Here is a 14,909-nt window from a genome sequence, read left to right on the forward strand (position 1 = left end):
CCCCTGCGGAGTTCCGCCCTCGCCTTGCTACGCCCTTCTAGGTTCTGCGGCGTGAGCGTCTGGCCTTGGCCGGAGGACGGTAGCGTCGGTCCTAGGATGAGAGGGCCATTTCCTTCCGGGCGGGGGTCAAATCCTCGGGAAGCCGAGCCATCCCGTCCAGCTACCTGTCCCAAACGGGGCGCATGCCATGTCACCTCTCTAGGAGGCTCCGGAGAACCGGCCGCGCTGTCCCTTTCGGGTGCAGAAAGCCGGCTTCCCCCGGCCCGCTGGGAAGATTCCCTGCTACACATCCGGCCGGGGCATCTGAGGGCAGGAGCCAAGCCAGCCGTGCCCGATAGACCAGTGGAGAGCACTCTCGCCTGACTGCCTGTCCTCCTCACCGGACCGAGACTCGGCACCGCACACTCCCCCGACGCGGGGTCGGGGAAGGGGGGGAGCGGCGCAGTCACGCGCGCATCACACTTGCGCTCACAAGCGCGCAAGGCTCTCGCTCTCCGCCCGGCACACCTGCGCTCCGCCCCCTGGTCCCGGGCCGGCGACGGTCGAAGGCTTTTGGGAACCCAGGGCGGCGGCGGCGGCGTCCCCCTTCTCCTTCCCTTCCCAGGGCTGGAGTTGTCCGGAGCCTCTCCCCGGTCCCAACCAGCCCGCATCCCTCTCCATCCTTCCCTCCCCCCGCCTGCCGCGGCACGGGTATCTGCGGCCGCAGCCCGGAGCCCTTGAGGCGGCGAAGGGGGGAGGGGAAGAAAGCAAGGGATGAGCGCCGTGAGGGCGTCGGGGGCCCTGAGCCGGACTAGGACGCCCCTGGAACCGGAACCCGAGCCGGAGCCGGAGCCAGAGCCAAACCACCGGTACCGGTGGGCCAGGTGGTCAGGATGGGAGGAACAGAAGGGCGGGAGGGAGTGTGTGCGCGAGAGTACAGGAAGGGGAGGGGGCTGTGGAGGCCTGGCTCAGGCCGGCGCGGAGGAGGTGTGGACGCTGACTCAGGCACGATCCTTGTGCAGGCCGCCTGAGAATTCCGTCCCATCTCGCTCTGCAGTGTCCTTGGGAGGGACGGAAGCTCAGGACAAGCTGGAAAGGGGAACGTTCTGGGCGTCGGGGAAGCGGACCAGGGTCGTGGAAGACAGCTTGCGCAGCTGCCGTCTGACACCCCTGGCCCGGACCAGCACCTCTGGCACGGACAGCTCCCTGGTTGGGTAGGGGGTGGGGCCAGACCTCAGAGGCTTGCCTGTCTCAGATCCTGAAGAAGGCATTCCTATCCCTCCCCCCATCTCTAGCTGCAGCCCCCTAACCCCAGGAGGCGCCCTGGCCCGCGCTCGCCCCCCAGGGCCTCATGTCGGAACCACAGCCTGACCTGGAGCCGCCCCAACATGGGCTGTACATGCTCTTCCTGCTTGTGCTGGTCTTCTTCCTCATGGGCCTGGTAGGCTTCATGATCTGCCACGTGCTCAAGAAGAAAGGCTACCGCTGCCGCACCTCGAGGGGCTCGGAGCCTGACGACACCCAGCTCCAGCCCCGTGAGTGAACAGCCTAGAACCTGGCTCAGTCACCTTTCTCCCTGACCCTTCTCCCCACACCTCTTCCTGGTCAACAGACCCAGGCCAAATCCCAACCAAGCTTTCAGGAGGTCTAGTAATGCTTTCTTGAGTCTGCAAGAGCAAGTGGGTTGCCACCACCCCGAAAGCAGGGCTAGAGTAGGCAACATGGGTGGGAAGGGCCCACTGATGAGTCTTGGACTCCCATTGATTTCCCCATCTTTTCTGCCCTGGCCCTTGAAATGCTGTGTACAGCATGATGGCAATTTGCTAAAGGGGTTAGTCTTGAGCAAGAAGCCACAGAAGCCACCAGGTACTGCACCCCCAAAGCTGACTCATTTACTGCTTCCTTACCAACCTCTTTCATCCTTTAGCTGAGGATGATGACATGAATGAGGACACAGTAGAGAGGATTGTTCAATGCATCATCCAAAATGAAGGTGGGTGTATGCTGGCCCCTTGTTCCCCACCTCCTCAACTTTCTCTTGCCCCGGCCTTTGCCTCCACTGACCCCCTCTTTTCCTTCTCCCCTCAGCCAATGCTGAGGCCTTGAAGGAGATGCTGGGGGACAGTGAAGGAGAAGGGACAATGCAACTGTCCAGGTGAGCTGGGAACAAGGGCCAGCACGATTTAGCTTGCCTTGGAGAGTACCCTCTCCTCCAGCACATTCCTCTCCCAGTCTCCTTGCATGTTTGGGTTGACAGGGGAGAGAAAGGCTGGTTAACATATAGGAAGAAGGACGTTTTGTAGAAATCCTGAGACCTTCAAACCACATCTCTCCTCTGGATATCATCAAGCCTAACCTTCACCCCTTATGCCACTCCTCTGCATTAAGCATTGCCCGCTTTTTAGCCCCGGGAGGGAGAACACATGGTCACTAATATCTTCATATTGTGTTTATTAGATAAAGACAAGAAACGAATGGTGGGGCCTGGGGGAAGTGGGGCATCTGGGGTTTAAGGAGCACGCTGAAAGAACAGGAGCAAGTGGAACAGGAAGAAAACTGGGAATGTCACCCCTGGTCCCTTCCTCCCTACTGTCCAGTGTGGATGCCACCTCCAGCTTGCAGGACGGAGTCCCCTCCCATCATCACACAGTGCACCTGGGCTCCGCAGCCCCTTGCATCCACTGCAGCCGGAACAAGAGACCCCCACTTGTCCGTCAGGGACGCTCCAAGGAAGGAAAGGGTCGCCCCCGGCCTGGGGAGACCACTGTGTTCTCTGTGGGCAGGTGGGTATAGAGTGCCCCAGGGAAAGGGAGGTTGAGGTGGGGACCCCAACAGTCAGGCACCTGCCTCCAAAGGTAGGCCCTGGCTCTTTCTTTGTGGACTGTGAGCCACAGCAGAAGCCAGGCTGCACAATGTGCCCCACAATCTGGTCTCCCCTGCCCGAGGCCAGAGGGAAGTGCCTATCAAACCCAGGATGTCCCTGATAGGAGGGAAGGGCCAAGCAGCCTCTGAGTGGTGGTCCTAAGCCCCAGTGTTCCCTCCCCTCCCAGGTTCCGGGTGACACACATTGAGAAGCGCTATGGGCTGCATGAGCATCGTGATGGCTCCCCCACGGACAGGAGCTGGGGATCTGGTGGGGGGCAGGACCCAGGGGGTGGCCAGGGGTCTGGGGGAGGGCAGCCCAGGACAGGGATGCCTGCCATTGAGAGCCTTCCCCCTGAGAGGCCGCAGCCCCAGGCCCTTGCCAGCCCCCCAGTGCGGAATGGAGGACTCAGGGACAGCAGCCTAGTCCCTCGTGCACTTGAGAGGAGCCCTGGAGCCTCTGCAGAGTCGATGCTGGGGGCTGGAGGGAGGGGCCCAAGCCCAGGGCTGGCCAGTCAACAGGCAAATGGACAGCCAAGCAAACCGGACACCTCAGATCACCAGGTATGAAGACGTGGTGGGCTGCGGTGGGCTCAGCTCTTATTGCCCCTACTCTAGGGGGCACTGATATGACCCACCTCCTGTTCTCCCACTGTTGACCCCTCCTCTCTCTCTCAGGTGTCCCCACCACAGGGGGCAAGGGGTGTGTGAGGTGAGTCTGCCTGGGCCCCAGGTCAGATAATCTCATCCTCCCACCCCCTACTTTAAACTACCTAAGCCCATTGGTTCCCTGAACCCCCAAGCTAAACTGCAGGCTTAGCCTTTGGTACATATTCCTTGGTTTGGTGGTGGGGAGTGGGCTTGTGCTCCAGGGGATAGGGAAGGTCCTGCAGCCCCTGGGGAAAAGCGGGGACACAGCTTGAATAGGAGGCAACACTGTTACCCTTCCTCTCCTCCAAGCCTCCTCCTTCATTGTGCTGATGGACTACCAGCTGGCAGGGCCAGGGGGTGGGTGGGCATGAAGCCCCTCCTCTCCACTGGACAGCACTGCCCCCCAGCTGAGGGACCAGCCCTACTTCCACCTGGAGCTGCACGGTCTCAGGCTGGGGGACCTTGGGAGAAGTCCCACCTCCGGTCCTCAGTCTCTTCCCCTTCCCCTGCCTGCCAACAGGCCGCCTGACCTGCCTTCCCCATCACCTCACTCCATATGCTAGAGCGTGTGGCTGGGAGCAGGCCCCTGCCCTTGGTGGGCCCTTAAAGCAATAGCACCTTAGACCCCCTGCCCTCTTGGCACAAGAGGCCCAGGCCCTGGCTTGGGCTTTGTGCCCTTTATTCACTGTCAATAAATCCGCTCAGACCATTACAGCTGCTTCGCATACTGGCTCCAGCTCCTTCTGACAGGCCTGCCCCCATCCCAGCCCCCAACCCCAGTGGCTCTGGCATCTGGAGTGGTGTGATTCACAGAACCAGGGTGGAGACACAAATAAGCCAGAGCCACTCAAGACTTTGGGGGATGAATTCCAGTCCCAGAGATTTCAGGGTATTTCACCACCCTAGAGATGGGGTGGTAGCAGAAGACAAAGGCGTAGTTTCAGCCCTTAGAGATGGCTGGAGGATGATGGCAAAAAAGGAGTGGGTTCCAGCCCCAGAAATGGGGAGAGAAGAAGTTTCTACCCGTGAAGGTGAGAACGGAAATCAGGGAGATTCCAGCTTTTGGCTGTGTCGCTCTGGATCACTGTGGGGAGGGGTGGTCTCTGATAGCACGGAGATAGGGGCAGCAGCATCACTGGGGGAAAGTGATTCCCCCTGGCTTCAGGTGAGAGGATCTGGGTGGCCAGGATCCGGGGCTTTAGCTGGCGGGGGAGGCGGTGGACGCACCTGTAGGGAACACACAGTCAGTGCACCAGAGGCCTCCCTTGGGGATATCCCTGTCCATTCCCTCTGTCCTGCAGATAAAACAGGACAAGTTGGAGTGACCCCTCTCCAAACACTCTCCTCCAAGGGCGGGGCCCTTACCGGCCTGAGTCGAGGCGCCATCACGTCCAGGGGTCCAGGGCAGTCCAGGTCTTGGTCTGGAAATAAGAACCACAAGTCAGTCTTATGACTTTGTTTTGTTTGCTTCTGTATCTCCAGCACTTAGGATAGTGGCACTCTGTAAATATTTGTTGAATTAACAAATAGTCACTAACCTAGGTCATACTATCCATCAATCCATCCAACCTCAACACTTATTGAGCACCTGCTGTATAATCCGCCCTGCTAAAGGTACCCGGGGGCAGGAGGGATCCACACCGCCCCAACCCCTAATGGCTGCCAGGAACTGCATAATGAAACACCAACAGACACAATGAATGACTGAGTACTAAATCATTCATAGTGAACGACAGGTGCTGGAGAAGCGGGGTGCAGAAAACGCTCACAGGGATTCCAGGGTCGCGGTGGCGGGGGGGGGGGGGGGTGCAGTGAAGAAAGTGAAAGTACCTTTTAGAAAAGATGGTTTTAGGAAAGATGGATGAGGAAACAACAAGAACAAGGGAAAAAAAAAGAAAAGATGGATGAGGAAAATGATGCAAACCAGGTGTTTGCAGGATTCAAGAACACTAAGGGCAGAGGATGTGTATTGGGAAAACACTGTGGGAGAAACTGGCTAATTTTTAAAATAATAATAATGAGAAAACAGCTACTAATTGCATGCTTGCTATGTGCCCAGCACAACGCTGGGCACTCTATAGACGTCCCTTTAACTCTCACAACTCAGTGAGGGAGGGACCTTCCTCCTCACTCTGTAAAGGCCCAGACACGTTAAATCACACACTAGGAAGTCACAGAGCAGAGTTTGAACAGTGGGCCCAGCTCCAAAGCCCAAGCTCTTCTACCATCATGCTTCAGAGAGCCTGATGGAGGAGGTTCCTGAGGGCAGGCAGAGGGGCTGAGTGTAACCCAGGAGTTCCAGACTTCCTCCTTCTTCCTGTCTCTTACCCTCCCGGCGCCCCCAGCTCCTTCTACTCACCACCGGGCAGGACAGGTGCAGGCGACCCATCCAAGGCAGAGGTGGGTGCAGGAGGGGAGAAGCTGGGAGGGGAAGGGGATGGCAGCATCTGGGGATGAGGGGGCAAAGAGTTATTCCTGGCATGTGGGAAGGTTTCACCAGCTCTTCCTCCTATCCCATCTTCAGTTCCTGTCCCGTCACTCCCCAATCCAGAGAGGGACCAAATGCTTGTATCTGGGTGGAGCTTGTAGGTGATACACATTTCAACAGCCAATATATATTGACACTTAATATGTCCCGGGCATTTTGCTAGCACTTCGCATGCACTAATTCATTCAATCCTCACCAACACCCCATGAGGTAAGGATTTGATGATTCCTATGTCAGAGGTGAGACTCAGGTTAATCCATCTATCCAAAATCACAGAGCTAGTTAGTGACAAAGTCCTGGCTAGAACTCCTGACTCCTACTCCTATGCTCTTCTTGCTAGAACAACAGGTACCATATATCAAAGCACCTATGGGCCATTGTGCTAAGCGCTTTACTTCCATTATCTCTAATCAGGATAGTTAGCCTCCTGAAAGAGGTATTATTGTCCCCCTTTTACATGCATGTGAAAAAACAAGCTCAGAGAGGTCTAATCACTGCCTAAAGTAACAGAATAGGAATCTGAACTAAGATCCAGCTCTAAAGCAGGACAACCAAACGCTAATGAAGACTGCCTTGGTTTCCCTTTTCTCTGTGCCAAAGGAGATGGGGAGTCCCAAGCCACTATGGGGGGGAGGGGGCATTAAGACGAATATGGGAGGGTCACCCCCTGCCATGGGAGGGTCAACCCAGACGTGCCTGGGGACCCAGGGAAAAGGAAGCCTCACCTGTTCAGGGTCTGAGAGTTCAGATGGCCCTGGGGGGCCAAGTAGCTCCTCCACCAGCAGGGAGGGGAAGACCCCAACATGGCCCCCAAATTCTCCCCTCCAGAAGCCGTCATCCACTCCATCCTGGGCCCGGGGCAGCAGGCGGATAAGCGCCCCCTCGGGGAAGCTCAGTTCCTCTGCGCTCTGTCCCGTGTAGCTGTACAGGGCGCGGGCCAGGAACGCTGCCGAAGCCCAGGAGAGATGGTGAGGGGAAGAGGCGGGCAGCAGTGCCCCCAGACCAGGGCCACAATCACTCAGTAACTCTTCTCCCTTTCTTACCTGTGGGCTCTGCCCCCGAAGGATTGTCGCTGTCATGGCTGCTCTCAGGGAAGGAGAGGTCCGGGAAGTTGAGATACCGCTCAGGGACAAAGCCTACCTCACCGTGCTGGTTCCGAGCCTGCTCACCCAGCAACGTGAACAGAAAGCAGGCTTGCCTCAGCAGTCCACGGCCCTGGCCCTCCTCCACTCAGGCTTCCAGCTGTGCCTGGCTGGGTCTTTACGGGCCACAGAGAAGTCACTCCCACTGCCCCCTTGCCAAGGTCAGAGCCCCGGGTCCATACCCACCTTGACCCATTCGTCGGCATCTCCCTCCTCTATAACCTCCAGCCACTCGCCCTCTGTGATGGTCAGCTCGTCCTCATGTCCTGCCTGGGCCCCACAAAGAAGGATTCAGGACTGGCTGTTCCCCATCCCTGCCTGTCTGAGGTCCCCACCTCCATTCACACCTGATAGCCAAACACCACATGGACAGGGCAGGGGAGGGGCCTGGTGGCTAGGGCTGGGGGGGCGGGCTCCTCAAAGAGCTCCCCAGTCTCCTCACATTCCTCAAAGTCAGAGAGCTCAGCATCCTCAGCCTGGGGGAACAGAGAACAGACATCGTTGTGAGGCCCAGGCTCAAGTACCCACTATATCTCTCACTCCTCCATTCTACCTTTTTTTTTTTTTTTAACATCTTTATTGGAGTATAATTGCTTTACAATGTTGTGTTAGTTTCTGCTGTATGACAAAGTGAATCAGCTACATGTATACATATATCCCCATATCCCCTCGCTCTTGTGCCTCCCTCCCACCCCATCCTACCCTTAACACTGTGGATCCTCCTCCAAGGTAGTACCACCCATCCGTTCACCCTGGGTCACAGGCAGAACCACCACAAAGCAAGATAACACGAACAATAATCACAGAGTTACAGTATTGAGCGCTTATTTGTGCCCAGCACAATGCTAAGTATCTTATGTACATTGTCTTGTTTAAACTTCTTAATAACCCAGTGTTATTTTGCGAAACTATTAACCTCATTTTACTTAATGGGAAACTGAGGCTCAGAAAGGCTAAGTCACTTTCCAAGATCACACAGCTAGTAAGTGGACTGGCTGGTACTCAAACTGCTTATAGTCTGCTTTGCTCTCAGGACCTTTCATAACCACTATCCTATACTCCATAATACAAGTTCATTGAGAGCTCTCTCTGTTACAAACTGTGCCAAGAGTCATACTCAAGTGATTTCATTTAAGCCTCACAACAATGCTCTGAGTCAGTTACTAGTGTGATTCCCACTTTATAAGCTCTGCTTTCCACTGGGGCTCTTTACCCTCCTGGGTGTGTATGGGTAGGGAGTGGAGGGAGCTCACCGTGGGAGAGAGGTCCCTCTGGGACAGCCGGGCCTCGCTGAGCCGTCGCTCCTGCTCCACCTCATCCTGGGCCTGGGTCATGGCTGGCTTCAGCCAGTGCTGCACATCCAGGCCAGCCCCCTGCAGCAGGGCCAGCCGGGCAGCCCCCTTCACCTGGCTCACCTGACACAGGGAAGAGGGGGTCAGTCAAGGCTGTGGCTGGGCCTGCCCTTGGGAGGTGAGTGGAGCCTCCTCCCCAGATATGTCCACCCTCTACCTCCTGCTTCCAGTCTCCCCACCGTCAGATAAAGGAGTGGAGGAGGGTGTTGCCGGAGGAGGTGCGATCTCAGTGGCTCTGACCCCAGGGCTGTGCCTCACCTGTGCCCGCCGGACGCTCTCCCTCACTTCCTGCAGCCGCTGTTCTATGCCTGGAGCCTCCCGCTCTGAAGCCTGCTGCCGCCTCTGCTCCAGCCGCTGCAGCACCTGGTTGGGGACGCAGAGGACAGGAGTGGGTGGAGATACTATGGGGCACAACTTACTAATAACCTGGTAGTTTCCTAGTTGTTTCACATGCATTATGTCATCTCATCTTCCCTGTGATGTGGGTGCTATCATTAGCCCCACTTTAATGATGAGGAAACTCAGGTCCAGAGAGCTTAAGTCACCCCCTTGCTCAGGGTTACATAACTAGGAAGCAACAGAGCAAGATTTGAGTCCAGGTGAGTCTAGTCCCAAAGGTTATGCTCTTAAATTACTGTACCATGCTGTCAACTTAAATTAGCCTTCCCTCCCCTCCTGCCTGCAGCCCCATGACATCCCCAGTGACGCCGGGCTCCCCATCTCTCAGCTCTTCTTGCCCACCCGCAACACCTGCACCCCCACCTCACCCGCTGCCCATGGTTCTGGATCTTGTAGTCTCGGGCAGCTCGGCTGGTCCAGCGTTGAACTTCTTTCTCCAGGCCACTCTGCCCGGCCACACATCCTGCGCCCTGCTCCAGCTCCAGGACACACACCTGAATGAATGGGGAGCTGTGAGGATGACCTGATGCTGCTCCTTCTCTATTCCCCCTCCCTCCACTTCCCTCCTTTTCTTCTTCCCTGTCTCCTGACCTCCAGGGTCAGGGACAAATAGCTGGGAGCACACACCTATGACTGTGGACACAGGTGTGCATTCACGTGGACACACAGAGAGTCCCAGAAGTGGGATCCGGGTTGAGGGACAGAGGTAGAATGAAGAAGATAGTGCAGTGAAGGGACAGAAGGGTGGGAGGAAGTGTGTTAATTTGTGTCCTGGTGGGAGGGAGGTGAACTGGGGTTCTGAAACCCTCTCTCCATGGTTTAATAGTCTCTAAGTTAAAACCAGGACAAGGATAATGGGGGAGAGGCCTACACCACAGTCCCCTTTCCAAGTGGCCTGGTTCCACCTAGCAGAGAGGTCTCACCTGATCATTCCCTGCTGGCTGAAACTGCTGAGGTGGGGTGGGGGAAAATACTCCGGGCTCCTGAAGAAAAAGCTCCAGATCCTGCTCCCAGCTTACCTGGGAGTTGGAAAAAATCAAAGTCGGCCACTCACTGGCTCCCTCACCAAGCCTGTCCCCAGCCCTTCTTGGTAGAGAGAGGACAAGGTGAGAAGGAAAGGGGCAGACACGCAGTGGTGGAGGGGGCGCTGTACTGGGAGAGAAGGGTAAAGAGGATCTCTGGGGAGCTTACCTGGGAGGTCGCCTGCCCCCCACGGTGGGCATGCTCCAGAGCCATCTCTGCAGCTTCCAGCTCAGTGCGGCTCAGTGAAGTCAGCGGGTCCCTCAGGTGTTCCAACAGCTCGCTGACCAGGGCCTGGAGAGAACCCCAAGATGCTGACACCACCCTTCCCCCAAGCAGGCTCTCTGTCCAGGTTTGAATGGGTGATGCGTATGAGGTATGGGAAACTGAGAAGGAATAAGACATTATTATTGCTTCTAATAATAGGCCCTCATGTGTGCACAGCACTTAACAGTTTAAAAAGCACTTTCACATTCATTCTCTCCCTTGAGCCCCATTAGTCTTATAAAGTAGGCAGAGCAGGGGTTAGTCCTGATGAAGAAACTGGGGTTCAGAGGGGTAAGCGTTCTGCACAATGTCATGAAGCCAGCTAGAAGCAGAAGCGGAACCCAGGTATGTATCTTCTGCCCACTCTAAGCAGGCTAGGTCCCCAGCCCCACCCAGCCTGATGGTGGTGGGAAGCAGGGAGACGCCCTCCCTGCTGAGAGGCAGGGGTATCTAGGCTGAGACTGGCCTTGAGCACGGTCGGCAGTTCTTCCTGGTAGTAGTGGTCAAGGTGGGCATTGGTGGCCACCAAGTTGAGCAAGTACTCATTGCGGGCCGCTCTCAGCTGCTGGGAGTACTGGGCCGACTGGGCAGACAGCTAGGAGAGGAACATAGGTGTCAACTGGGAGCCCTGGACCCTTGGGGTCCTTCCACAGCCAACGCAGATCCAGAATGGATTCTCACATTACTGAGATAACTGGCAAACCACACTAAAATTTTTACATACTCACAATTCCTGCTCAAAATCCTCTAGTGGCAACTGCATACATTTAGGATAAAATCCCAACTGCTCCTTACCGTGGTCTACCAGGTCCAACATGAGCTGGCCCCAGCACCCTCTCTGAGTCTTTCCACAGTGCTCGTCCCCTTGCTCACAGTGCTCCAGCCACACTGGCCTTCTCTCAGTTCCTCGAGCCTACAAAGTTATTCCCACCTCAGAGCCTTTGCACTCACCATTGCCTCTCCCTGGAATGTTCTTCCCCTACATCTCTGCATGGCTGGCTCCTTCTTGACACTCAGGCCACCTGTTCAGAGAGGCTTTCCCTCTAAATTACACTCCCCTGTTATGCTTTATCGTATCACCTTCTTTTCATTTATTCTGAGTCTTTGTTTATTTACTATCTGTCTCCCCTAACCAGGCTGTGGAGGCAGGAGCTCTGCTGGTAGTGTTCCCCACCATATCCCCAGTGTTTCAAACAGTGCCAAGTACATAGAAGTCCTCAATAACTGCATATTAAAGGAATGAAAAACAAAGGTACTATTTCCATTTTATAGATGAAGAAAATGAGGCTCAGAGAGATCAAGTTTACCAAGGTCATGCACCAAGGAAGTAGGGTAGCCTGGATTCATCCAGTCTCTCTGACTTATGCCCCCAGGTTCCAAACCACTAGACTAATCTGCCCACCTCTCCCTGCCCCCACTCATGCCCACATCCTCTGAACCTTGGTGCTGAGTTTCTGGAGACTGGTCCGAGTGTGGAAGAGGCCATGGTCACTTCGGTTAAGCCTGTGCAGGCAAGGGAGAGGAGCGGAGGTCAGGCCTAGCCATGGCACCTTGGCTCCATCCCCCGACACCACAGGCTTCCTAACTCCCCATGACCCCACCTGGCCTGGACATCAGCCGCCTTCTCCTGTGCCAAGGCCCACACCCGTTCACGCTGCCCATACAGCTTTCGACTTCGGCTCAGCTCCCGGACAGACTGTAGCACCTCGGCCTGCGCCCTCTGGAGGTTCTCTGCTCCCTAGGGGCATGGACACACAAGTCCTGATCCAGATCACCTCCATCCCCGAGTCAGCCCTTCCTTCACCCCATCCACTGAGCCATACCTTCCTAAGCACCTGCTCCTTAGCGCTCCGCCCTGTGCCTCCTGCCAGGTCACGGTATCGGTCAGATGCCTGGAGCCGGGCTTGGCCCCCAGCCATGGTGGCATCCAGCAGGCAGCGCCAGGCACCAAACACCATCCTGCCTCTCCCCAGAGAAAGTCTGCATTGAGGAGGGGAGCACTCCAAAGCTTCATGAGATGCGCCCCCCCCCCCCAACACCACAGGAGACAGACTGCTTTCCCATCCCCCTCGTCTGGGAGCCCATCAATCGATCAGCCATTAGCTCGGCCACAAGGATCACTTATGCCCTCCGCCCCCATCCAGTGTCCTTGCTGGGTCAGCTGCTCTCCCGCTGCTGTGTCAGCTCTACCTGCCGCTCACGTGCCCTCCTCATAGGTTCCTGGGGTTGAGCTCCTCATCCCTTCTTGGCTCCCTGGCCTCCCCACCACCCCACCATGGGACCCACCTGCTGTCCATCTCCCCACTCCGGTGTCCTTCCCTCTTCAGAAATGGCCCAGCCAGTTTCTGGAGTGCCTGGTGGGAAAGTCATCACAGACCCAGTTCCCTTTCAAAGACTCTCCCCACTTGGGAGAGTGTATGATCAGAGTATAATAATGCCACCCACTTTGCTAAGTGCTTTACATGCATTAACTTATTCCGTCCTTACAACAACCTTGCGTGAAAGTACAGTTATTATTATTCCCATTTTACAGAGAAAGAAATTGAGGCCAAGAAAGGTTAAGTAACTTGTCCAAGGTCACACAGCTAAAAAGTACTACAGCAGGGATTTGACACAAATTTGCCTGGTTCTAGGCATTTGCTCTTGACCAGGACAGGAGTATGTGTGGAGGCACATTGCTGGTAGTGTAAAGGAGGCTAGAACAAAAGGGAAGGTCCAGAGAAAGGAGTCCCATACCTGCCCATACTCCCGTTCAATGGCTGCCCTCTGCTTGCTGTAGGATCTGTGGAGATTAGGGGGGTGGTGTGGTGTTACTGTTTGGTTCGTTTCTCCCACCCTCGACCCTCTCCTTAGCCTGGGCAGGAGGGAGAGGGGAGCCAGGCCTGGAGTGTGACTATACCAGGAGGGCCTGAGACTGAAGAGAGAGTCCTTGAGATCACCTCGGGCAGCCGCAGCAAAGGACAACCTCACCTCAGTGCTCAGAGCCTCAGCAGTATCTTCCCCACCCCTGGAGAACCATCTGTGAGCTTGGAGGTGAGGACTGATGGGGGTCAGCTGAGTACAGTGTGTGCCAGCCTTCCAACAGGTCTGGAAGAGGGAGGGGGGATTCTGTCCTAAGCTTGATTGTGGGTGTGGAGGGGGCGGTGTGGAGTGAAGGGGTTTGAGGGAGGGTCCCTGTGTGTTTATGTGTGTTGGGGTGCGCGGAAGGATAATTCGTATCCGGCATCTGGAGAGGGAGGCCTAGGATGACGGCCTTGAATGGGCAGGTTGGAGAGCTCTTCACCCCCGCCCACCCCGACAGCTGTAGTATGTTGGAGAAGAGGCGGAGCGTGTGACAGAGAAAGTCGGGGTACGTGGAGGGGGTCAGGGCTACCTGATATCCTCCAGTAGGTCCGCCTCTCTCTGCTGCCGGGTCTGAAGGATGCTCAGCTGCTCCAGGAAGCGAAGCTTCACCTCCTGGGATGGCTTCACCTGTGTGGGTAAGAAGAGGATGAAGACCCCTGGCGCAGGGACCTGAAAAACACTCCGCGCAGGCAGCGGTGAGGGGGCGGGGCCAGGGAGGAGCTGGGCTGTTTCCTCGGTTACTTCTGGGTTGGCTCTTGAACCCCTTCCTACTCTTCGTCCCCCACCGCAGGTCTGGTGCCCCTTTGGGCCGCATCACTCCCCCAGCCCGCCAGGAGTCCCCGTCCCCAGGCCAAGCTCACTTTTCGGGGCGGCGGCTGCATCTCCGCTCCGGCCCAGGCAGCAACTCGACTCCGGAACTCGAGGAAGCCCCGCCCACAGATAAGCCCCGCCCAGGACCTGGCCCAGCTCCGCCCTCGCCCCGCCCACGCCTGATCAGTCTCTTCGCTGGGCCGCGAAGCGCCAAGAGCGGCAGGAACTAAACCTCTGTTACTGCTGAGAATACCCCGGAAAGGGTCCGCGCCGCCCTGTGGACGCCGCGTCCGCTGGGCTGTAGGGGGAACCCCAGGTTTCTGTGTCAAGACGCCTGGGTTCTATTTCTGGTGGAGAGCTGCTGACTTAGTAATTATTTCTAATCATTCGTTTACATATGCAGATCTCCAATCCCGACGCGACGGGTGAAGGATGGTGAGGAACTCAATCTGTAACCAGGGAAACTGAATCACTGGATGCCTGAGCGCAGATGCGTGTGATGAGAGAAACAGGGCTGATCTCAGACCTTTTCCCAATTCCCACTGAACTGGAAAAGCCGGCGTGAGTGAGGGTGAGAAAGACGCCTGGAGCCAGGAAGGAACCAGTACCAGAGGAAAAGACAGGGCCAATGGAAACGAAACCAGCGAGTGGGCGTGAGCTGGGAGATGAGAGTGGGGACTTGCAACCCAGAAAGCCCCTATCGCCTTTAGGGCCTGCCCTTAAGGTTCTGCACCCCAGGACATACCCCCTATCCCCGCCCTGGCACTGCTTTCTGAGGATGTGCACACACACTTTCCTCATCCTCCTCACCTATCCATGGCCCACACCTCCTCAACACACCCCCAACTTGGAAAAGGCAGATATCTGTGGCCCAAACTCCAGATTCACATTTCCAACAGCTCACCTGACACCACTACTTTATCTAAATAGGTACCTCAAACTTTCAAACGGCTCCTTCTACCTGATCCTTCCCCAGTCACCTCCCCCAGGTAACATACTAAATGGAACCATTCTCCATCCAGTTAGGAGAGTCAGAAAGCCAGAGTCTATGTACCCTTCCTCCTACCCCCACCTTCCATCCATCAGCAAGTCCTA

The 14,909-nt window shown here is 56.3% G+C and overlaps 2 protein-coding genes across 4 annotated transcripts; one reads left to right on the forward strand and one right to left on the reverse strand.

The window, feature by feature from the left end:
• Positions 1–85: 85 nt before the first annotated feature.
• Positions 86–3,507, forward strand: RELL2 (RELT like 2). 2 transcript variants are annotated; one of them, XM_061189745.1, is made up of 6 exons: positions 86–854; positions 1,275–1,514; positions 1,907–1,972; positions 2,068–2,134; positions 2,577–2,762; positions 3,030–3,507. In XM_061189745.1, the coding sequence occupies exons 2-6, from the start codon at positions 1,331–1,333 to the stop codon at positions 3,409–3,411; spliced, it is 885 nt and encodes a 294-aa protein (XP_061045728.1). In that variant the 5' UTR covers positions 86–854; positions 1,275–1,330; the 3' UTR covers positions 3,412–3,507. The 2 variants fall into 2 exon arrangements, with proteins under 2 accessions (XP_061045728.1, XP_061045729.1); XM_061189746.1 differs by having other exon boundaries at positions 86–848.
• FCHSD1 (FCH and double SH3 domains 1) lies at positions 2,437–13,896 on the reverse strand. 2 transcript variants are annotated; one of them, XM_061189744.1, is made up of 20 exons: positions 13,865–13,896; positions 13,534–13,631; positions 12,897–12,942; positions 12,447–12,514; positions 11,984–12,119; positions 11,762–11,898; positions 11,600–11,663; positions 10,627–10,755; positions 10,065–10,187; positions 9,797–9,892; positions 9,242–9,367; positions 8,733–8,837; positions 8,376–8,537; positions 7,470–7,598; positions 7,309–7,392; positions 7,024–7,141; positions 6,706–6,926; positions 5,852–5,939; positions 4,858–4,913; positions 2,437–4,719 (listed from the first exon to the last, which is right to left on the reverse strand). In XM_061189744.1, the coding sequence occupies exons 1-20, from the start codon at positions 13,883–13,885 to the stop codon at positions 4,654–4,656; spliced, it is 2,073 nt and encodes a 690-aa protein (XP_061045727.1). In that variant the 5' UTR covers positions 13,886–13,896; the 3' UTR covers positions 2,437–4,653. The 2 variants fall into 2 exon arrangements, with proteins under 2 accessions (XP_061045727.1, XP_061045726.1); XM_061189743.1 differs by having other exon boundaries at positions 11,984–12,125.
• Positions 13,897–14,909: the final 1,013 nt, after the last annotated feature.

The sequence above is a fragment of the Eubalaena glacialis genome, chromosome 4 (assembly GCF_028564815.1).
Source record: "Eubalaena glacialis isolate mEubGla1 chromosome 4, mEubGla1.1.hap2.+ XY, whole genome shotgun sequence".
NCBI lineage: Eukaryota > Metazoa > Chordata > Mammalia > Artiodactyla > Balaenidae > Eubalaena > Eubalaena glacialis.

Bases quoted from the DNA above. Each gene is read 5' to 3' on its own strand.
- RELL2 (XM_061189745.1), top strand. From the start codon at position 1,331: ATGTCGGAACCACAGCCTGACCTGGAGCCGCCCCAACATGGGCTGTAC. The intron at 1,515-1,906 runs GTGAGTGAACAG...TTCATCCTTTAG, and splicing joins CGACACCCAGCTCCAGCCCC to CTGAGGATGATGACATGAAT. The intron at 2,135-2,576 runs GTGAGCTGGGAA...CCTACTGTCCAG, and splicing joins GGGACAATGCAACTGTCCAG to TGTGGATGCCACCTCCAGCT.
- FCHSD1 (XM_061189743.1), bottom strand. From the start codon at position 13,885: ATGCAGCCGCCGCCCCGAAAA. The intron at 12,943-13,533 runs GTAGCCCTGACC...TAATCTCCACAG, and splicing joins GACCTACTGGAGGATATCAG to ATCCTACAGCAAGCAGAGGG. The intron at 7,599-8,375 runs GTGAGCTCCCTC...CTGTTCCCCCAG, and splicing joins AGAGGGACCTCTCTCCCACG to GCTGAGGATGCTGAGCTCTC.